Source organism: Elaeis guineensis, chromosome 5 (assembly GCF_000442705.2).
Source record: "Elaeis guineensis isolate ETL-2024a chromosome 5, EG11, whole genome shotgun sequence".
Taxonomy (NCBI): domain Eukaryota; kingdom Viridiplantae; phylum Streptophyta; class Magnoliopsida; order Arecales; family Arecaceae; genus Elaeis; species Elaeis guineensis.
Genome location: NC_025997.2, coordinates 122,752,277 through 122,775,020, shown reverse-complemented (window position 1 = coordinate 122,775,020; position 22,744 = coordinate 122,752,277). Strand labels below are relative to the sequence as shown.

Sequence of the window (22,744 nt, the reverse complement as noted above, 5' to 3'; positions counted from 1 at the left end):
AGTTTCAGTTTTTCAATAAAATTGGCCAGCTATATCCCGTTCCTTAAAAAAAAAAAAGAGAAAAAAAAACCCTAAGCATCTTCTCTATTATTGAACTTCTATTATCTTCATCATATACATGACATTCTTTTGGAAAAAAAATAATATATTTGATTTTTCCTATTCATTTGATCTTAAGGCTAGACTTCATGTTTGTCTATAAATATAGATCAATCAACTTTTTCCATCCCTCTCCTATTCTAAAGATTTTTTTTTTTTTTGAAATAATTTCATAACCATAGTTGGCAAGAGAATTGCATTACGGCATGAGTAATAGAATATGCTAGTTTATATGGACATTATATTTTTCATCGAGAAAATCTTTATGCACCGCATGCAGTGTAATAAAAATTATGTGAAGTGCACCATCCAACCACCTTAGAGCACATAGCCATCACTTTTCAACATGCATTTAATAGTATATTTAATATCTGCAGTTATATTTTTTTTATTTAAAATTTTGAATGATAAAAATATTCTTTTTGTTATGAAAAAAATTATGACATTCTGTGACCATATTATGACATCCTTAGATCAAATTATGATTTCCTGCACACAAAAAATTATAATTTATTTTAAACATCATAAAGAAAAAAAAATATTTTTATTATTAAAAATTTATGATATTTTTAAATAATAAAAATAATTTTCTCTTTTTTATGACATCATGTGACTAAATTATGAATAGAAAATCATAATTTTACCGCATGATGTCATAATATGATCATATAAGATGTCATTATTTTTTTTAAAAAAATATTTTTATCATTCAAAATTTTAAATTAAAAAATAAAAATTTATATTAAATATATATTAGAAAATAACGATAATATGATCCAACCACATCAAATGATGTATTTTTTCGTCATTGAGTGCGATGTACAAAAGATTACTCATTCTCTGTCACAAGCTAAATGTTGAAATTGGATCAATCCATCACATCATGCATGCTGTTACGATGGGCATTGCTACCTTCATGCAAGCAAGAGTAGGTAAAAATAAAAGAACATATTCTCGTGGCACATGGCATGATGCTATTGGGTGACCCAAAAGGTCGGCCCACGGATACTGTGGTCGAGGTCATAAGGTCAGGAATATGAGCGAACGTGGAGTTGAAAAGACGAGATGGTGGATGGAGGTGATGGCCAATCGCATGACAACGACGGCCAATAGACGAACCTTGGCCAACAATGAGTATTATTTATAGGAGAATTTTATAAAAAAAGAAAACAATGGGGATCCGATTCTCCGCCACAAAGTAAATTTGGGAGGAGATTCTTTGGTTCATGTACATGGCCTCTTTCGATCCCTCACATCTTTAATCTTTTCAATCCTTATAAAGTAGAATGCACTCCGCATTGTTATTCCAGTCATCTTTTTGTTTATTCATTACAACTTTTTCTCTATATTTATCGATCAAGCTAATATATATATATATATATATATATATATATATATATATATATATATATATATATATATATATATATATATATATATATATATATATATATGAAAAAGAATAGAATAGATATAATATATATTACCAATCTCATATTCTCAAAAAAGATTTTACCAATCTTAAGATGTTGTATTGTGCCTCATCAAATTAACTCAGAACTTGATTCATAAGGATTGAAATCCGATTGTAACTCACCATCTAGCTCGTAAACCTATTATACCGGCCAAATATAGATGACCTATAGGATCTTTATCTAATGTGTATATATTTTTTTTTAATTTAATTTCGACCTTGCCATCCATATCACATATATAATGAGCTAAATTTTCTAAAACTATAATGGATTCAACCTACTAATGGTGAACATCGGTTGTAGGCTGTATTGGCTAGAAAGAATATAAGGTTTTCTATACTCTACATGTTGTGCTTTCAATTATGTGGTTGGTGCCGGTTTTTCAAAATAAGTAGTACTGAAAAATATATGGTTCTTGAGGTGGTCTAGTTTGTTCCTTATGATAAAAATTAAGGGATCAATTTGAAACTTGCAAATTTTTTTCTCTAGCTAGCTTTTGAAAAAAAAAAAAAAAATCTGATTAATCTACTTTCATTTCACTAGATTATCCGAGTTTCCATCCGAAGATTTTGACATTTTAGTTGAACTTTCGCTTCAAAAAGACATTTTAGTTGAACAAACAACTTAATTATTTTTTTGAAACAGTAATAATTTTATTTTTTTTCCTCCTTGGCAGCTCGATTTGTCAAGGCGTAATTGGATGAGATGTGCCATCCCAAATCTATATCGATCATAACACTATTTTTCTATGAGAAAATACATCACATCAATTTTCAAAACGTTTTCTATTTGTTTAAGTAACCAACTAGGACTAATCAACATCCTCAAAGAGAAAGATATTTTAGTTTGTCGACAGTGTAATAACCTCCATGTTACTATAAGTTGGCTCAACCTTTATGGCTTACAAAGCAGGGGGCAAAAAATTTATAAAGAAATGTTGAGAGGTGTTGTTGGATAACGATCACTTTGGCTTTGTTTACCTTTCCTCACTCCTTTAGGACCTTGTGTTTGAAAGCTTGCTCTTGAATTTAGAAACACCACCTCTAAAACCGTGGCATGAGGAGAGTTTTAAGAAAAGAAGGATAAGGTCCTTCATGAAAATATCTTTTGAGGAGCTTTGTTTTCATATGGACCATGAGAAACAGTCCACCAGATAGATCTTCATGTTCTTGTTGTTTCAAAAATTTTAGGAGCATGGTCAAACTGAAGGCCTTATGATACATAAGACATACCAAGAGGATGTAGATGTGAATTTGGGATCATGATGGGGCCACCCATTTTCCTACACCAACATGATCAGCTCTCATATCTTCTTAATCTTCATCTGTCCATCTCGTGATTTGTTTCGTCCATAAACATAAATAGTTATTTTTTAAAGAATTTGCTCATATCTATTGCTTGAGATCTGCTTTCATTCTTTGACTGCATGTGGAAATGAGTTGCTATGATCGGTCCATGTAAATAATCGAGAAAACTTTAATAATTTAATGGAATCACAACCCCTACCTTCCTCAATGCATTAAGAATTAGTTTTTATTTTCGCTAATACTAGTGCTTTGTTTTTGGTCTTCTTGATGAGATCATGAAACGTGAAACTTCGATCCCTCGTGATGGCATGGCCAAAATTTCTCAAACTATGCATGTGTATGGTGGCATCTTAGAAGTTATCATAAAAGAATAAACTCCTTAACGGTTAACTACAAAATTTACCGGCATTACCATGTATAGGATTACCTGTTGAGGTTCTTTATTTTTTTCTTTTTCTTCTTCTTAATTCTTCTTCTTCATGAGATTCGGGTCAGTTCATTCTAAAGTTGTTTCTACGTATTTTATGAATATAGGCCTAGCTCAATATATAGTTTATGATTTTGCTGGTTGTATTGACCTAATCTACGAATCCTATAAGATTTTCAATCCAATCATATAGAAAAATCCAAATAAGCTCTTAACTTTTGGATATTTCTAATCTGAACAACCACTCATGGATATTTTCCTTAGTTGCTATAGTATAGAAAAACTATAGGTTTAGAACCTGCGTAACTCTTATGTTACGTACTTCCAGCTAGAAAATAAGCTTTAATGGAAAACTAATTATTTCATGCTCCTACTTTCTAGATTCATGATTCTATTTCATGGAGTTAGGCTTTTTTCTTCGTTTTTAAGGGAAAAAAAAAGTAACTCATAGTAATTAAACACCCAGCTTTCTCAGTTGTCCCACGAAAGAATTTCATTTAATGTAGTTCTTCTGGCACTCCGTAAAACTAGGCAGCATGTCTCAGACATGCTAATCCCATCCTGTCCCAATATGTTTGCTATGGAGTTAGAGCGATGCAAACATCTATTAATTAAAATCCCACGGCCAATAGCCTGCCTACGTTACATAATTGTACCCCTTGGTTCCAACGTCCTCAGGTGGGGAACCAAGACACACCACAAGCACTCAAAAAAGGATTGGTATGAGTGGCAGTGCTGGTGAAGCGAATGGCCTTAAAAATGTGGGGCTCTGAGGTCTGGAAACATCATCAGTGCATGAAGCTAATGGCAATGTGGCCCAAGGGATGGCTAATGACACTGAAGAGACTGCATGGCCAAGAGCAAGCTGAGCCTATCACATTCTTTGGGGACACTCACATGGTGGATTGTGAAGGCTTTGTGTAGGTGATAAGATGACACAGCTTGTGGACAAGCTGTTCTATGAGATTGGCCCACATCTTTTGGCACAGTTTAGTTCCCATCTCATGAGCCATTGATGCGGTTTGAAATGCGAGAAAGCAGCTTTCAATTTTTAATTAGATGCGAGCACCCATCATTTTTTGAGGGAGTGCACATGATGGAGACTCATCTGCATTATAATTATCTAAATCCAAATACTCGAAAATCCATCTATATGAGTTGAACACAGAACCTTTGCTCGTTAAGCAACAGGGTGTGATCATTGGGACAAGCCCTAGTGAGTGCAATAGAGTATACTAACACTACCATAAAAAATATCTATAATAAGACCAGAATCATAAAAAAATGATAAATTATTGATAAAATGTATACCAACAGTTGGTAAATTTATACCGCATATGACACTTCAATTATTTAAGTTTTCCAAATACTGCCAAACCGCTTGGGTCCCAATTATGGATTTATGTAAAGGAAGATTTGTCTTTTAAAGGAGAGAAGAGTTCTATTTGAAGACAACTTTGTTTTGCCATCAAGGCTTGAATATTGAACTCATCTAGCATACGTGGCAGTTTAGCATATGGCTAATATCAAAGTATGACATGACATATTCTATGCATGCAACGATTTCTATGGATGACTGTGATCCTACGCATATATTCCAAGATTTAGTTATTTCTCTGTCTTGTTTCTCTCTTTCTGAATCATAACAAAAACAATATATGTAATTGAAATGAGAAAAATAATTTTCGAACATCTATCCTCTCCAAGTCTGCCCCCCTTTTTTTTCCAATAAACAGGATATATTTAACGAATATGGAGAAAATACAACCATGTGAATCAGAAAAAAGAAAAATAAAGAAGCTTAGTTGGAACATCTGCCACAACCATCCACAATGTCGACCTAGTATGATCAACTATATATGGTGCCTATCCAAAAGCCCCCCCTTTTTTTTTTTTTCCTTTGCTTTGATAAATAACAGCTGGAAATCATGAAATGTGAATCAAAGTAGGGAGATAGTCTAATGCTTATTTAAGCAGTCTCAAGGTGCGGTACCAAAGATTGTTCAGAATTTGACAACTTACGGTAGCTGAGAGGGATTTATGTTGGAGATTTGAGCACGTGTGATGCTTGGAAAATATATAGCAGACAATGGGAACTATGAGGCCGACCTCCGAGAGGCTGAGAATTAAACATGTTTATGTGAAAGCTACTGGTGCAATGTGGTGGCTTTCAAACCAGTCCTGAAAGTCTCCATGAAATTCCACAGGACGGTGATGGGAAGATTCGCAAAACTTTCTTTTTTGTAGCCTTCTTGGTCGTCTTCTTTCGGTTTGAACCATGTTCAAATTGTTTGGCAATCTAACCAGAGGTGCAGTGAAGGTAGGTTGGCTCCTGTTTACTTTTACTCTTAATAGCCATGACCTTTTGGATGACAGAAGGAGTGAACTCTTAAAGCAATCAAAGTAGACCAACTATGGCTATCTACATGTCGACAATTTTGTCGGCTAACCTACAAGAGAAGGAAGAAAAGAAGTTGTTGGACCTTGGTCTTGCATGGCGTGTTCATTTGTGATAGATGTGGCTTGTCGTTCGTACTAATTTGATCTACACTGATCCTTGATTCCTATTTTATAGGATATACAATAGCTTGAGGAGTTTTTTCACCATGTGGTAGATATTGGATTGAAGCCATTACATATATGATTAATTGGAAGTAAGAAGAAAGTTTAAAAAAGAACAGTGAAAAGCGAAATTAAAAAAAAAAAAAAAAAACATAAAGTTTAAAGATGGAAAATAATTACCCCTGTGATAAATTCAGGATCATCAATAATTCATGAAAACAATATTGTAATTACTTTTTTCCAAACTCTTTCATTAAGAAAATGAAAATACAGAAAGATAAACCAACAACATTGTAAATTTGTAATTAGTGATAGATGCTGATTATTTCAAATGTTCATAATAAATTCGTTTGATGATCATTTAGATTAATTTCAAAATCTTTTGTATATAGTGCAAGGTTAATGTAAACCTGTCACCCACCAGATAATGTGGACTTGATCTATATTGATAATAATATTATCATCAATTCTGAACTCCAAAAAAAAAGAAAAAAGAAAAAAATCTTATGGCATATTAGCTTCATGTTCCTTTCTGATTGAAAATACATAATCCAAATGAAAAATGCTCAACCACATATCTTTTATCTGGTTGCCTACCACCTTTCTTAATAGATCTGATCATATTTTAACAACTAATCTACAAAAGGAAACAGGACTTCTTTATCAAATTTCTAAAAAGTCTAAAACTTGTTTGGCCTCCCAAAGGGCTCAAAAACTTAAGCCTACATATCTCGATAAGGAGAACCATTGAATCTGATTACTTGTGAAAGCAACCAGGTCTCCTTATCCAAAGAGTACTATTGACCTCACAACCGAAACGAGGACAAAGATGAAAGACGAACTGTATAATGGAGCGGGGACCTTTGAGAGGTGAATGATGTGTGCCTACTTCTAGATTTCTGCAATCCTTGGCAATCTGATCCAACCTTTTCTGAGTTCCACATGGCTTGTCTCTTTGAAATTGCCAAATGCCAAGTAAAGACTCCGAGATGCCCAGAGGAAAAAATGCTGGTCCCTAGTGGCGTGTCACTTGTTGCCTCCTGGAAATAAAACATAAATTTAAGGTGGTGGGGGAATTTTTGGTATAAGAAGTGAGTTGGCCCTGGGGTCATGTCAACTGTGGTGGCCCAATAGATATAAGACATGTTACTACAGTTTTCTGAGTTAATTCACTGCAATGGACATTATATCTGGGTCCACACTGGTGGAAGACATCAAGCTGGATGCCTAATGGTTTGGGACCCATTGTAGCAAGCTTGGAGGGAGGGAAGGGAGAGGAAAACAGGGAAAAAGAAAGAGGTTGCCAAAATGTCCTTGGTAAATGTTATTGCCTGCATTTGGAACCAAAATTAAAAGCAAAAATAAAACAAGTGGAGTCGCTGAAAAATGCTACGATATAAAAACGCATTTGCACAATTTTCAGTCCAATCACAATTGAGATTTATCTGGATGAGCGCATAACAATCTTGATTGGTAGATGGACAAGCACTGGTTATCCTAAGTAGCACAGCATGCTTTGAGAATTTTATTTTATTTTATTTTGAAAAGTTTTTGGGATTTTGCAAGGAAATCACCAGAGATTTTGAGTATGATTAGTTCAGGTCATCTACTAGAATGCCTATGCGCAACATTGCATATAAATATCTTGATGATATGATAAAGTACCAACATACGATATGTTGATTCCATCAGGCTTATATGTTTACAATGAAATATAAATAATTATATCATATAGAAGTTCCATTTGATCAAAATCTTCCTATAAGAATATTTCAAACATATCAGACAGATTGGCCGCCATGGGTTAAGGATTGCAATCACCAACAACACAAAATTCTACATGGTCAATCCGTGTCTTGGTTGGGTGGGTTTTCATGATTCAATCATTCAAATGGATCAGAAACAGCATAATCTGCATCACAATTGCAGGGAACAGTTCGTAAGGGAAATTGACCTTTGCTCCAGCTTTCACGAAAAACAAATCCTGCAATTTGAAAAATCTCAAGATGCCATAGTTCCATAAACGCATGATATGATCAAATCCATGAGAATAAGTATAAGCTCATTGAACTTGCTGCAACTCAGCCAAAAGATCAATGTTCAAAAGACAGTCCATAAACCTAAAGCTGATGATCTTTCAACTTAGATATCGATTACGCAACACTGAAAATTATACAATAGAAGCTACAGTTTACCAAATTATCAACAAGATTTTCATAACCTGCTTCCCACTGCCAAGCAAATTTAAACACCAAGACAAGAAGCAAAGCTAAGGGGAAGGCACAAAAAAATGTGCAAAACGCACCAATTTTTCCACCATGTTCATATCGAAGTGCAGTTTTCAATGTTTGTCTTGATCTAAGACACACAAGTTCCTCCACAAATCTTAGTACATTGTAAAATAATACGAGGATAAAAAGCCACACACCAGAAAGGTTGCTACGGACCCTACCAACTTGAGTTGAAAGAAAAACGTGGCTTCGAGCTGAGATCTCGGAGCCCCATACGTGGTGTCCAAATCATTTCCACAAGCTTGGGCTAGTGTTATCCACTCCACACTGTCCAGAAATGATATATATACCACACTAATACATATATGTATATATAACCCCATGGACCACCCTGTAAAATCAATGGAAAGTGTGCTTTTGGGTTACGTGCTCCTCAATCCAGTCTGAAGAAACACCCATCATCGGCAGGTCAATGCAGAGTGCGTGCTGATTCAACTAGCAGTGACAGAAGGGTCAACTCTCTGCCTTTTTGAGACTGACATTTCATCGCCCAATGGCAAGTAGTGACGACCTCAAAGTCAGTCCAGATAATGTAGACCATCCAGTTTCCTACAAATGAATTCAACTGATAGGCATCCCAGAAGAAAGATAACGTTCAAAACCTCTGCAATCCATGCTAACCGCTAAGAAGTGGAAGCCATGTCACGTATTTGCAAGTGCTTCACCCACTTTCCATAATTTTCAAATCTTCAAAGGTTAACAGTAATTTATATTTGATGAGTGCTGCACGGACCACATGGTGACAATTCTTATGATAATGATTTGCTCAAATATTGTGTGATGATGCTCGTTGAAATCAGAATGACAAGAAGATAGAAGCATACATTTGATTACACAGTTTTAAAGCATAAACATTTTTTAAAAAATGAATATCATGATATTATGAGGATTCGAGAACACAATATATGCATGTTTTACATTTCAAGATGAAACTAGAAAGATACAAGATGATGGAAAATATTCCTTTCAAGGTATCGGCAAATGCATGTAGCGCTTGAGTAACAGGCTGACAGCAACAATTTATGAAAAATCTGCAGATCACAAGAAATGTCAGTTTCAAAATCAAGGGTCAGCCTATAAAATTTGTACCTTATCCACTAACAAATGAGATGACAGAGATCAAGATTGGTGTAGATAGTTAGCTGACAATCACAAACAAATTACAGAATTATGAAGTTCTTAGGGCTCTGGTGAACCGTTTGATGTTCATCTAGGCGTGGTTGCTGAACTGACTGCTCTTCTGTTTTTGTATCTTGGATCCTATCTATGTTCTGAAAACCAACTCATCGCCAGTGTTTTTGACCATTTAATGAGATATTGATTCTAATCCATGTTCTGCAGTTTGATCATTAGTCTGAATGATGGTGCACTAAATCACAGGGTAATGTTTTGCTAGTTAATATCCGATAAATGGCAATGCACCATGAGTCCCAGAAATGTGATAATGCTATTATAGTCATCCTTATTTTTGCAAAGTTAAATAGAACCAACCATTATAATGCCAATCCAAATAAATTATGAAGTTAAATAGATAGTTCATTGACAATCACAAACAAATTACAGAATTATGAAGTTCTTAAGGCTCTGGTGAACTGTTTGATGTTCATCTAGGAGTGGTTGCTGAACTGACTGCTCTTCTGTTTTTGTATCTTGGATCATAGATAATGTTCTGAAAACCAACTCATCTCTAGTGTTTTTGACCACGTGATGAGATATTGAATCTAATCCATGTGCTGCAGTTTGATCATTAGTCTGAATGAAGGTGCACTAAATCACAGAGTAATGTTTTGCTAGTTAATATCCTATAAATGGCAACGCACCATGAGTCCCAGAAATGTGATAATACAATTATAGTCATCCTTATTTTTGCAAAGTTAAATAGATCCAATCATTATAATGCCAATCCGACACTAGGTTTTTCTCAGAACCAGGAACCAATGCTACTTTGCCTCTGGAACAAGAATAAGGGAGAGTAACTACTGTGATAGAACCATTATGGGGCTGAGAATGTGACCATATAATATGACTCTGGGACAATATAGAGCAACGATTAGGTTCTAGTGACATGTTCTGAAAGAAAATGAATATTTCAAAGGTCTGGAATAAAACATATTCAGCAGAAAAAGATAAGACTACACCATCCAAGCAAATTCGAGCATATTTATAGTTCATTAAGAGCCATTTTTCCATAGAAACTACACTTTTATGGAGTCAATGCACTAAATCAATATGGGTTCTCCAAAACAATTTTGAAGTCACATGACAGACACCATAAAAATGTGGGGTGGCAAAGATTTTTTTTAGGCATTAACTATGAATGGGTTGAAAAAAAGATGGAGGGTTGAGGTTAGGCAGACAGCTAACAGTAAAAAAACACACAGACATCAATCAAGAACAATATGATGGAGAACTGGTTGAGGTAACGGTAATGTATAACAAGAGGCACTAAATCATTGTCGAAGGGTGTTTAAGCGGAGGAAGAGAAGCATGTAGTAACATCAGAGTTGGCCCTCATATGAATGTTCTATGAATGATTTATAAGCACAGACCCCAATATTTAAGGTTTGATGTTAGAAGTTATGCTACTTGGGTATGGAGAGGACAATGTTGGAGCTCAGCTCTTGTTGAACATAGATGAACTTTAGTTCTAGGAGTTATATAACCACATCCAGTACATTATTATAACCTTGTGGGGTTATTAATAATGGTGAAAGCTTTACCTTACGACCACTATCAGCCATGAAGATTGAGGTCATGATGTTTAAGGAAGCTACAAAGGAAAAGGAGGCATTGAGCTAGGGGAGGTCATGGAGGAAATGTGATTATTGTGTACCCACTGTAAGCTGATAAATCTCATAATAAATATTTGATGGCACCTTCATGATAACCCAACTTGGTGAACCAACCGCCATTTCTGCCAACAATGATGGTGTTTATACTTTATAAAACCAGCACCATCCATCTAGGCATGCATGCTTGTAATTTAACTGGTGGCGCTGCCATAATGTCACCTGAAGAGTTACCATATTGTCTCATGAATAGTGTAGCAAGTGCAAAGTCTTTGGTACTCAGAGACCTCAACAGAGACTGCAATTTTCTCAGCAATATGTCTGTGTGAATTAGGGTAGCATAGGCAGCATGTAGGTGGCAAGCAGTTATATGGATACGGTGCTTTACTCGTAGATGCTTCTCCAGCTCTCGCAAGAACTGTATGGGAGTCGTCCTCGGAGGGATTTCCTTTTTTTTTTTTTTCTATTGCAATTTCTCTATTATTATATGTGATTTCTTAATTTTCCATATATTACGATTTTTTCCTTGCGCAGAGTGCCCAAAAAACATTTCGTTAAATTTAATTATTTGATAAACAAGAGCTCATATGTGTTCCCAAATTCATGCAAAATATTTTGTTATTTCTTTAACATCTAAAACTTGTCATCTTCTTTCTTTCTCTCAACTCTTTCCATGTTTAAAAGATTTTCAAAAGATTGCTCCCTGTCAAATGACCGTAAATTTTAGAGTCAGCACTCATGTGCCTAGAATGTCCTTTTGCATGAATTCAACAACAATACTAGTCGAGTTGATGTTAGGTCAGTACCTGGTTGTATATATCTGTTTAATCCTTCCATGGAGCCTCCATAGATCCTGAAACTAGTTGAAGTGTAGAAAAGTTGCTTTAAGCTACAATATACACATAAAAATATACTATAATACATACACATTTTCTTAGATCAGATTTTTCTTGTGATGTGTATCACAAGGTCGGATTTAATACAGCAGTCAAGCACCAATAGGAGAAGCAAGAGAAAGCTTCACCATTCGAGAGAACTTATTGATCATTCTTGAAGCCAAACATAATGATCACATGGTGGATCATAACCTATACAATAACACCAGCAAGAAGGAATTATCTAGCTACTTAAAAATTGTGCACTATTGATCTCTAAATCAAAGTGAAGTATGCAACCATAAACTAAGTACATAGTTTCTCATTCCTTAAACTATTTGGGTTCAATTAAAAAGAAATTAGAATGCTGTTCGTTTAGATACTTGAGCCTAAGGTGTCCTGTATTATTGTGAAGAACTTACTTGTTGGCTGTCTACAGAGGCAACAAGCTATGCAGCATGGGCTCTAGTACAAGTGTTAGGTTGTAGATGCCAGGTGCTGGATCATTTATAAACCCTAGAGAGTTCTTGTTCTTGACCTGTATCCATGTGCAACGACCTTAGCCAAGGTGTACTAAATTGAGACAACTACTCCTGGGTTATCATAGCATATCCCAGATGGATTGGAAAATGTTTTGTTGAAGTCATTTCCTAGAAAAAATCCAGCTGCTAGTACATTGTAAACTGACAAGTAGCTTATAATAACAATCGGCCTAAAGTATTTCGGGTATTATTTGTATAAAAAATAAAAGTAAATGTTAAATAAAAAGCTATTCTGTAATTCAGCATGTTCACCATCTAGGAGAAGTGTGGTACAGGAAGCTAGAAAGACTAAGGAAAATAAAGATTTTTATGACAAGCTTACACCAAGAGCATTGACAAAATTAGTCCGCTAACGAGGCAAGCTATATTTGTTGAGGAATAGTTCCATATCATATAGGAAATCTACCTAGCATTGTATACTCTTGGGGCTGTCCACCTACTAGATATAACATTATGGAGTCTGACAGCAAACATATGAGAAATCAATGGCATACATGGAAGGTCCTCAAATTGTGAATTGCATATAAGGATTTAGAAAAGTACTCAATGCACCAAAAAGAATACATAACATTAATTTTTTTTTTGGTTCCACTAGTTGCCCACGAATGAAACTACCCTTCCACAAAAACATTGAGCTAGATGAGCAATACTGAGCTAAGTACTTAAACTTGGGCATAATGCTACCAACAAAATATTGATGATTAGTTGATTAGCTGCAATGCTACATGTCTTTATATTGGTTTAACTAATATTCTTTAAAATACAGTTTCTAGTTAGCATTAGAGGGAATATACAAGCAAAAATTACACATTTGGTGGATGTGTACATGGAAACAAAGCATAGCAAGACATGCAAATGATTTAGTTGCTTTTGAGAACTTTAAAATGTTTAGAGTGTACCTAAACAAGCTCAATGTAAGCCATCGGTGCATTGTCCCCCCGTCTTGGTAGAGTTCTGATGATTCTAGTGTACCCTCCATTTCTATCACCATATCTGTCTTGAACCTCAGCAAACAAGGCATGGACTATTTGCTTCTCATATATAAAGCCCAGCGCCTGTCTCCTCTTATGGAGGGATCCATCCTTTGCCAGTGTTATCATTTTATCCACGTATTTCCTCATTGCACTTGCCCTTGCTCTAGTGGTTTTTATTCTACCATGCTTCAACAGCTGTGTTGTAAGGCCACGGAGCAGTGCTTTCCTCTGATCTGGGGGCCTGTTGAGCTTTGGGACACGTTTCCCATGTCTCATTGCGTAGAATTTACTCCCATTGTTGATGTAGCTAAAACCCTGCTCAAAGCTGTCACATTCTGCAGAATTGAAAGAAAATAAGCATCTACTCTAATGCACAGCAGAAAATGTCAATCAAATAGTAGCTTGATACAAATTTTTTCTTCCTCCATCCCCTGCTTCTGCACATCATGCCTGGGTGATATTAGCCATATATATTAACAGAAGAGCAACTGTTCTTCCATTCTCAATTGTTTTTGCATCCTCTTAAAACAAATGACATTTCAATCCATGGAAATAATTAACGTGTAGGGTAGAAGCTACTACATAATGTCATCAGAAAATGAGATGGTCATCGAACTCTCAAATCTCAATATTTTTGTATAATAAGAAAGCATATATTTGAATTCAGAGGTTTCCCATACTTCATTATGGTAGTTAGATTGAAAAGAAATATAGTTCAAATAACTGAAGCTGCAGATCCATTGGTTATAGTCACCGACAAACTTGGATCCAATCCATGTCTAGAACCAGGGAATTTTGTAACTGGATATTGATAAAGACAGAAAAATGCTAGCAGAACTTTAGAAAGAGAGTGGTAACAGTTGCAGGGCCCATGCTTTGGACTTTTTATGTCAGCAATAAAATATTACCCTAGCTATCGGTCAGACTACTCTCATCAATCCAATCATCATGCCAAAACAATGTTTTACTCTATAAAACGCATCACATTGTACTCCATTTTATACGAGGAGATTTTATCAACAAATATTTCTGAGGTAAATGAAATATGTGTTTACCACTTTCCCTCAAGACCCAATAAACAGTTATTCAGTCAGAATGATTAAATTATAGCCTTTCTTTAATATGTTCATGGTCAAGACAGAAAGTTGAAAGCAATCATCTGGACAAACTTACAGTTTCATCACATGTTAGAGAAAAAACAATAAACTGTAGTAAATTATATACAAAAACATATGTACCAAAAGAGTTCCCTTTGTTACAATTCATTTATCCTCAATGTCTGAGAATCCTACAAAGCATATCTTGTAAAACTAAAGCAATGGCAATTTGGCACCATACCCAACATGTCGATTAATATCAGGTAAAGAGGTGCACCAAGGTAAATGGCAGCCTAATCGAATGCACCATATTTGCCATCTAAATTGACTCTTTTTAACAAATATGGATGTAACACTGGAGAAGAATGCTTGCACTCAGCAGAACAAACTCAACGGAGCCCATGCCACACAAGGCAGCCATGTTAAATTAACACCATCCAGATATTTCACTGTAGCAAATTGAGATAAATTACAGCACTGAATGCATAAAGGAGGAAGTAGCTTAGACAAAAAGATACATAATTTCATCTTCTCTTTCATTTTGCACTGTTATGTTTTCAAAAATGGAGATTCAGAAATGAATGTAATAGAAATTGCATCAACAAGAACCCGGAAAAAGCTTCCAATTGAAGAATTATCAAGCATTTCGAAAAACACAAATACACCATCAAAATTAATATAGCTTCATTCAGCTTAGCTTAAATTTCCAAGACAACTCTCTAAAAAGAACACAAAGATAGTGGTAGAGAAAGAAGAACCAACGATATAGCATCAATTACCGGAGCTGAGGGAGAGAAGAGGAGTCATGGGAGCAAGCCCGGAGAAAGAACGCATGCACTTGGTTTCTCCGAGGCCTGACCGGAGCCGCGACGACGAAGGGAACGGCGAATGGGCCGGAAAATGGAGCGAAGGAACGCGAGACGTCGGGACCGAAGGAAGGGCAGAGCGAAGCGACGCCATGCTCCACCGCGACGCAGACACCACCGGCGAGGAAGAAGAAGTCACCGCCATTGACAAGTTCGAGAGAGAGAGCTCAGTAGATGAAGAAAAAAGAGAGGCTGCAGCCCTAGCCTCCTCTTGGCGAACGGGCAGTCCCTTTCCTCATCCAAAAGAACAAACGCGATCCCTTTTCCCATTTGACCCTTCCAAGCGCGTTTCCTTTTTCGTTTCTCTAGCGATTCCCAGTCCAAATGGTTACCGTACTCCACAGAGCAGTATATCGCTAATCAAGTCTGTTGACTACGTAGATATGTCCCGTTCTACAAAGCCCAATCCCATTTCTATTTTCCGTTATTCTATTAGAAATAACCAATCAGCACATGACATGTACGAAAATATATTGCCTTGGCATTTGGAATGGGCCCCGAAGCTTTTTATCTTTCTTAACTTTGTCTCGCGGAGCAGCATAAGCAGGATCCTTTCTCTTCCACGGGAGAGGGTTTTCCGACCGTGCCGGTGGGCGCGTGCGGGCGAATGGTAAGCGTGCTTAAATTTCGAGGGCTTTTTGTTGCTCCCAAGAAGGGCAGAGGCGGCCCGGCACAGTCTCGCGGCCGAGTCCCGACTTCTCCGCGCCGCCTCGCTCCGGAGCTCGCGCTCGCTCTTTGTCGCCGTCGGTTCTGCGCGAGATCTGGGATGGAGGCGGAGACGACCACCTATATGTTTGGGCCGTACAAGATCGACCGCAGCGAGGTGTTCTACTCCACCCCGCTCTCCTACGCCATGGTCAACCTCAGGCCTCTTCTCCCTGGTACGATTCTGTCCATGGATGTTCCTTTCGTTTTTGCTTCCTTTTGCTAGTCGAGATCTGTTGGAAGATTTGAGAGCGGAACAAGTGCTCTGCTCAGATTGAGATTGTCATAGGTTTTTCAATTGCTTTTAGTCGAAGAGGATTGTTTAATTGATGGAAAAAGAAGTTTTTGAAAAATATTTCAGTCAAAAAAATCTTTGTTACTTGGCAACCATGTTGGAACTTTGTCTCTTTGTAGTACCGTGATTGACATTTAACAATTGTATTTACTGCCTTTTTATATGTCCAATTAGTTTTAATAGTTAATATCTCATTTGATTTTACTTATGCTGTGCCATTTGAATGCTCTGTTGATGTCATTTGTTTTTTTCTTTCTAAAACTGACATATGTAATTGTTCATTCTTTTCCACCCGATTTACTGTGTCTATTATAATTTTTGTCTTTAAACTTTTGCAGGTCATATCCTTTTGATGGAGCAACTAGTTCATTCATTTCCATTAGTTGACTTTGATTGAGGATATCTCAATGCATGAGTAGGTGTGGGATGTACATGCACATGCATGGAACTAATTGGTGTTTCTTTGTTGTTATTGGCCAAGTAATCCTTTTTTTTTTTTGGGTAAGGGCCAAGTATAAATCCTTCAAGATGGCATATATGGATCATCCAACTTTCAGATTTGAAATGGGCATATCTTACTAGGACTTGACCATACATAGTTACATACCTGTGTCTTTAGACATCTGTGATTGCATGTAAGGATGCATTTTTTTTTGTCTTCATGCGAGATCAATAACTTTGTGAAAGCTTTATGTGAATATACACACTGACACTGTAAAACTTGCACAGCTGCATTCCTACATATGCATGTGTGGTGGTGGATGCATGTACAACATTTGTGTATATGTCTAGGGTATGCTGCTGAGGCTTTGGTTTGTATATGATAATATTAGGCTGTTATATCAACATTCTTGCAAGGAATTTGGGTCAAAGAGTTAAACTTAACATTGTCCACATGTGCTTGTATGCCCAAGGCGTGAAGTGAAGCGCTTCGTTGATCTCAGTGCTGAGGAGACTAGTGATTTATGGCTTACTGCAAAAGAAGTTGGTGGCCGTCTTGAGTGTTATCATGGGGCATCCTCACTGACATTTGCAATTCAAGTAATATAATTAGACTTCAATAGTCATTGTGTATAAGTTAATTATGTTTAATATATTATGTGCTTTTGTAATTATCATTTGTCTTGGCATTCTTGTAAGAATTTTAAGCATTTCATGCTAGATTGTGCTTGGGTGGTTGCTTTTCCTCTTAAGTAGCAAAACTATGATATTTCATCATCTTATACGATGCTTTTTCTCTAAGCTATATAGAATGTATATGTTGCGGTCATGGGTCAAGGGGTCAGATAGCTCGGATGGTTGGCTTATGCCTCCGCGCCCGCATGTGTAAGGTACTGTCCGCTGTAGCCTCTGGCGCTGTTGCACGGAGCTTCACGGTTTTGTCCTTTAAAAGGTGCCTCACGGGAGAGAAAATGTTCCAATCCATATAAGCCATACTCCCTCTTGACTCATCACCAATGTGGGACTAAAGAGGCCCTCTCTATACCATAACATAGCCCCCCCAATCAAGAGGGAGTATGTGTGAGCAGGTGTTCCCACAGATAGCGCTAATGTTGCGGTCACGGATCAAGGGGTTGGATAGCTCGGATGGTTGGCTTATGCCTCCGCACCCGTATGCATGAGATATTGTTCACTTTGGCCTTTGGCGCTGTCGCACAGGGCCTCACGGTTTTGTCCTTTAAAAGATACCTCATGGGAGAGAGAAAGTTTCAATCCATATAAGCCATACTCCCTCTTGACTCATAACTGATGTGGGACTAAAGAGGCCCTCTCTACACCACAACAGTACACAAGCAAAATTTAGATATTAGAACATTCTATAATCTGCATAGCATTATTTGACATGTATCAAGCTGCTCCTCTATTATGCCTAGCATTATTTGAAATTTTATCTTATGGGTATATAAATATATAGCATGTTTCCATTTCTACCTCGAAAACTTGACTCAAGTAATTTGGCTGTCTGGTCATGGCCGGTGTTTGTAAATGTTCATCCTTGATTGCTTGGATGGAACTCCATAAAAAAAATTAGATATATTCATAGGCAGGTGAAGTGATGGAGGATTGTCCCATTAATAAGGAATCAAGTGCACTTTTGTTAGATGCGAATATAGAAATTAGAAAATTTTATTTTGATATGGACTCTAGAACTAGAATTTTGTGGACTTTAGAATTAGACTTTGATATAGACTCTAGTATTTTCTTTTTATGCAGACTCTTCTTAGGGTTTTGAGACATGAATTATTGAGATTATAGTACATTGAGAATTCCTCCTTTCTCTCCTCCTTTCCCTTTCCCTGTCCTCCTCTTTCTCCTCCTCCTCCCTCTCTGTCTTCTTCGTCTCCCTCTGTCTTGTGTCATGAAACCTTACGTGAAAATTGAGTCAATCCTTGTACAAACTTGAAGTCAATCCAAATTTTATTGGTTCATCTGTGAATAACTAGTTTTGAGTTACTAAGATTTGCCCTCTCCCCACCAAACCATAATTTCTGACTTGTCAACTTGTTGTGATTCATGTTTTCAATACATGCTATTATTAGGTACTTTGTGGGTCTAGGATTGGGTCCTAAATATTATACGATGATGAAGAATGGATTAATTTATATAGGTGGTTATAAAAGATTCTAAACAAGGTTCTTAGTTTCGATATCGATGGTCGTTCCAGTCGGCTGGCGGTACGGTCCGATACAGTTCCGTACCAGATCAGATTGGTGCAAATCAAGAAAGGGTGGAAGGGACGAATCGGGGAGGAGAGAAAGAGAGCAAAAGAGAGGAAGAGAAAGAGAAAGAAAGAGGGGGTCTGCCAGAGAGGCCATCGGAGGGCCTCCGGTTGGCCGCACTCCACGACGTGAAACAGGGGGCTATTTCATGGGTTTTTTTAAAAAAAGCCCAATAACAGTGAAGCCAGCAATGGGTTTGCTGGCTTCACTATTTCTGGGTTTTTTTTTAAAAAATTGAAATAGTGAAGCCAGTAAATCGATTATTGACTTTACTGTTTTTAAATTTTTTTAAAAAAATTCTAAACAAGTGAAGCCAGCAAATCAAGTGCCGACTTCACTGTTCGTCTTTCTTTTTAAAAAATGTGAATGGGACGGTCTCTCCTGTTTTGCGGCTGCGACTCCACCCGCACTGCTTCCGCCACCCGATGGTCATGGCGGTCGTTCGGAGACCTCCAGTGGCCCCTCCGTCGTCCCATCCTCCTGTCTCAGGTAGCCTCCTCCTCCGTCTCTTTCTTTTTCGCTCATTGTGGCAGTCCTATCGGGCGAATTAAGCTTCCATGGGCCTCTGACGGCCATAGAGGGCCACCACCGGCCTCCGGTGGCCTCTCCCTCTCCTCCTCTCTCTCTCTTTCTTTGTTTCCCTCTCTTTTCCGGCACCGACGTGTGCCATTTTCGCTGCTGAAACCATCCCAATTCTCTGCCGGTTCGGTCCGACTCGCCTCGAACTGTTTGGTTCGGGACGGTTCTGAAAATCATGATTCTAAATGTCATATATCATTTGTTTCTTTTTAAATTGAGTTATCTCATAAGTAAGTATTTGCAAATGTAGCCAGGTATAACCTTGTTGAGGATAAGACTATTGAATAATTAGGAGTTAGTTTTTTTCTACCTTTCAATGCTTACTTTGTTTCATGTGTGCATTTTGTTGATCTTTAATCAGGCCTATATATTTGGTCTAATCAAGGTTCACCATTTTGGTTCCAGATCCCATACTGGTGCCATCTTGTTACAATGTCAGTATGTTCAGTATGGAGGTAGGTTCAGCATATTTAGTGTTGGTATGCCCTTTGTAACCTGCATACCGGTTTGGTGCTGGTATGGTACATTACAGTTGGTATGTATTGGTATTGACTGGTACAATAAACCTTAGGTTTAATTTATAAATAGCATGATCTAGAAGCAACCTCAATATTTGGGGATCATATGGTCAATTTACTGTCCCGCAGTAGTTATCCAGTTACTGTGTTGAAGTAGACAATCTTATACACCAAAGTCATGCCTTATCTCCTTTCCTTGACTCTTTTCCTTCTGGTTCTTTTCCCCCTTCTTCTACTTCTTCCTTCTTTTTCTTTCCTTTTCTTTCCATCTTGTGAGCTCCATCCTTGCATAAGCCTCAAAAATTTTCTTCTTAGTGTGTTAATAGGCAGTGACTGACTCATCCATTAGCTTCTATTGGCAAATTCAATCTCAAGTATTGATACAGTGATCTTGAGTGCCAATGCAGTATATAAGCATTCTTGAGGCTAGATGTCCATTCATTAGTCTAGCCTTATTGGCTACAACCTATGTCACAGTTCACTTCCTTTGTTTTCCTTATTGGTGTTTTCCTTTCTTTTTCTTCTTCTTAACTCTATTATTATCACTGTATCCAGAAGTCTGAAAACTGATTATAGTATGATAGCTCGGTGACCTGTCTGATTCTTTCTATTATCACATGATCAAAAAGCGGATCAGTATGATGTGCTGTCATAGAAAGTAGTCTTTTATTTTTTTCCTTTCTATTTTCTTTTAAGTATGCAGCATTCATTATTTGGCATAAATTCCATTTGTCCTTCATGTTTGATGTCACCTGACAAATCTTCATTTACAAAGCAATGACGTAGCAAATGTTGCCAGTTTGGCAAGGTGATAGGAGTCCACAACTGCTTCTTGGAAAATTAACTGATTTCCCAAGTTGTCAGGCAACCTTACAACATTGCCTTGGCAGGTCTTGTTTACCAAGCAGGCTCTGTACAGCCATATAGGGGCTCTAATTAGACACTCATCTGACAGTGACAAAATCACTCTTGGCGTGAGCACATTTTATCCAAGGAACAAGCTCTCCATAATGTGTAAAATACAGGTCAGAATCTGATGGAAGTGAATTACATTACACTTATGTTTGTTAAGTAAATGTTAAAAGGCTTGGCCTGACAAGCATAATGGCATGGGCTCGAGTCCTGGGCAGCCACCTTGTGCAAAAAATACAAAAGGTTAGGCCTATTCCCGGTTCACCCCTCCCAGGACCCTAGATTGCTGGGGCCATAACTAGGTAATGGCCCTTTTACTTAATTCTTGTTAGCCTTTTTCCAGAAAATTTTAGGTTTTACATCTTGAATTAAAATCAAGTTGTCGTTTGTGTGCTTGCTACTTTTCCTACTTCAGAAAAATTATGATTGAATGGTTGGTGTTATTATTAATTGAATCACTTGAAATATTTCATATATAGAAAGTACTTAGTTATACATCAAGGGGAGAATGAATGATGTGAGAATAATCATTATACTTAACTGTCTACTCATCTGCTGTATCTTTGACAATGGGTGGTGCTTGCGTCAAATTTCTTTTCCTAAATAGGACCTTGATATCTCTGATTATGGTTTAGGATTTTGCCAACTTCTTTCTTGTTAAGCGCAAGTGCATCCTTTTCATTGGTGCCTCAGGATGGGCCTCAGGCTGGACAGACCGTCCCTCATGTGCACATTCACATTCTCCCAAGGAAAAGGGGAGATTTTGAGCAAAATGATGAAATTTATGAAGCAGTAAGTGCTTTTGTGTTTTTTTGGGGCACTTTTTAACTTTTCCAGTCGATTGGAGTTTGAGGCTTATCTATAATTGATCTTTTAACAGATAGATGAGAAAGAGAAGGACCTGAAGGAGAAACTTGATCTTGACAAGGAAAGGAAAGACAGAACATCCCAAGAAATGTCTTGTGAGGCTGACGAATATCGAGCTCTCTTCTCATAGGAATTTCAGTTACTCATTAAACATGGTACATTTTCATTAGACATTCTTCTGATTAATTTTAGGATCTCCTTCTTAGTAATGGTTTCTAAACATGTCATTAATCATTATTGGGTTTAATTATGGAAATTTATTTCTTCAGCATTAGTTTCCGTACTTCAACTTTGATTTCCAATTGATCTGTGATTTGCCAGATGAGATAGCACTTTGGAAATAATATGCAAGGATGAGGACAGTGATGGAAATATCACATCATTTCTGTTGTGTGATGCATGGGATCCTGACCATTCTTTTGGATTTTAAAAATCCACAAGCAAAATTGTGAGAGTTTGTTATATTTGTGTTTTGGTTAATTATTCCTTCAGTGGAAGCACAACAATATGTTGGATTGTATTTTAACCTCTATTGATGTCTTAGTGGCACATTCTCCTATTCAAGGAATGTAATTTGACTGCTGATATGCTCGGTCTTATATTATCACTTTTTCCATGCAGATTACTATCTGGCTTATATAATTGTACAATGGCAATTCAAATGGGTACCATGATTATCGCTGGACAATCTTATCATGTCAGGAGTCTTTTTGCATGGTCTGGATAAGATGAAGTTCACAAGCGCACACACTGACACACTTTCCATGCGGTTAGGTCCTTCAGTAGAATAAACCTGGACTGGGAGTCTGGAAGACATAAAAGTTGAGATGGTGTGACATTGTTG

General features: G+C 37.1%; 2 protein-coding genes across 9 annotated transcripts; one reads left to right on the top strand and one right to left on the bottom strand.

The window, feature by feature from the left end:
- Positions 1-8,161: 8,161 nt before the first annotated feature.
- On the bottom strand, positions 8,162-15,536 carry LOC105046043 (large ribosomal subunit protein bL17c). 8 transcript variants are annotated; one of them, XR_012141637.1, is made up of 4 exons: positions 15,218-15,536; positions 13,267-13,676; positions 11,757-11,809; positions 8,162-8,710 (listed from the first exon to the last, which is right to left on the bottom strand). XR_012141637.1 is itself a non-coding variant. In XM_073258393.1 (4 exons), the coding sequence occupies exons 1-2, from the start codon at positions 15,447-15,449 to the stop codon at positions 13,267-13,269; spliced, it is 642 nt and encodes a 213-aa protein (XP_073114494.1). In that variant the 5' UTR covers positions 15,450-15,536; the 3' UTR covers positions 8,162-8,710; positions 11,757-11,803. The 8 variants fall into 8 exon arrangements, 5 of the variants coding, with proteins under 5 accessions (XP_073114494.1, XP_073114493.1, XP_010922829.1 ...); XM_073258393.1 differs by having other exon boundaries at positions 11,757-11,803; XR_012141636.1 differs by lacking the exon at positions 8,162-8,710 and adding an exon at positions 8,868-8,884.
- Positions 15,537-15,859: 323 nt separating this feature from the next.
- Positions 15,860-22,520, top strand: LOC105046045 (bifunctional bis(5'-adenosyl)-triphosphatase/adenylylsulfatase FHIT). Its single transcript, XM_010924530.4, has 5 exons — positions 15,860-16,187; positions 17,199-17,345; positions 21,727-21,825; positions 21,914-22,055; positions 22,222-22,520. Exons 1-4 carry the CDS (start codon positions 15,912-15,914, stop codon positions 22,028-22,030), a joined length of 639 nt encoding a protein of 212 aa, XP_010922832.1. The 5' UTR covers positions 15,860-15,911; the 3' UTR covers positions 22,031-22,055; positions 22,222-22,520.
- The last annotated feature ends 224 nt before the right edge of the window (positions 22,521-22,744 follow it).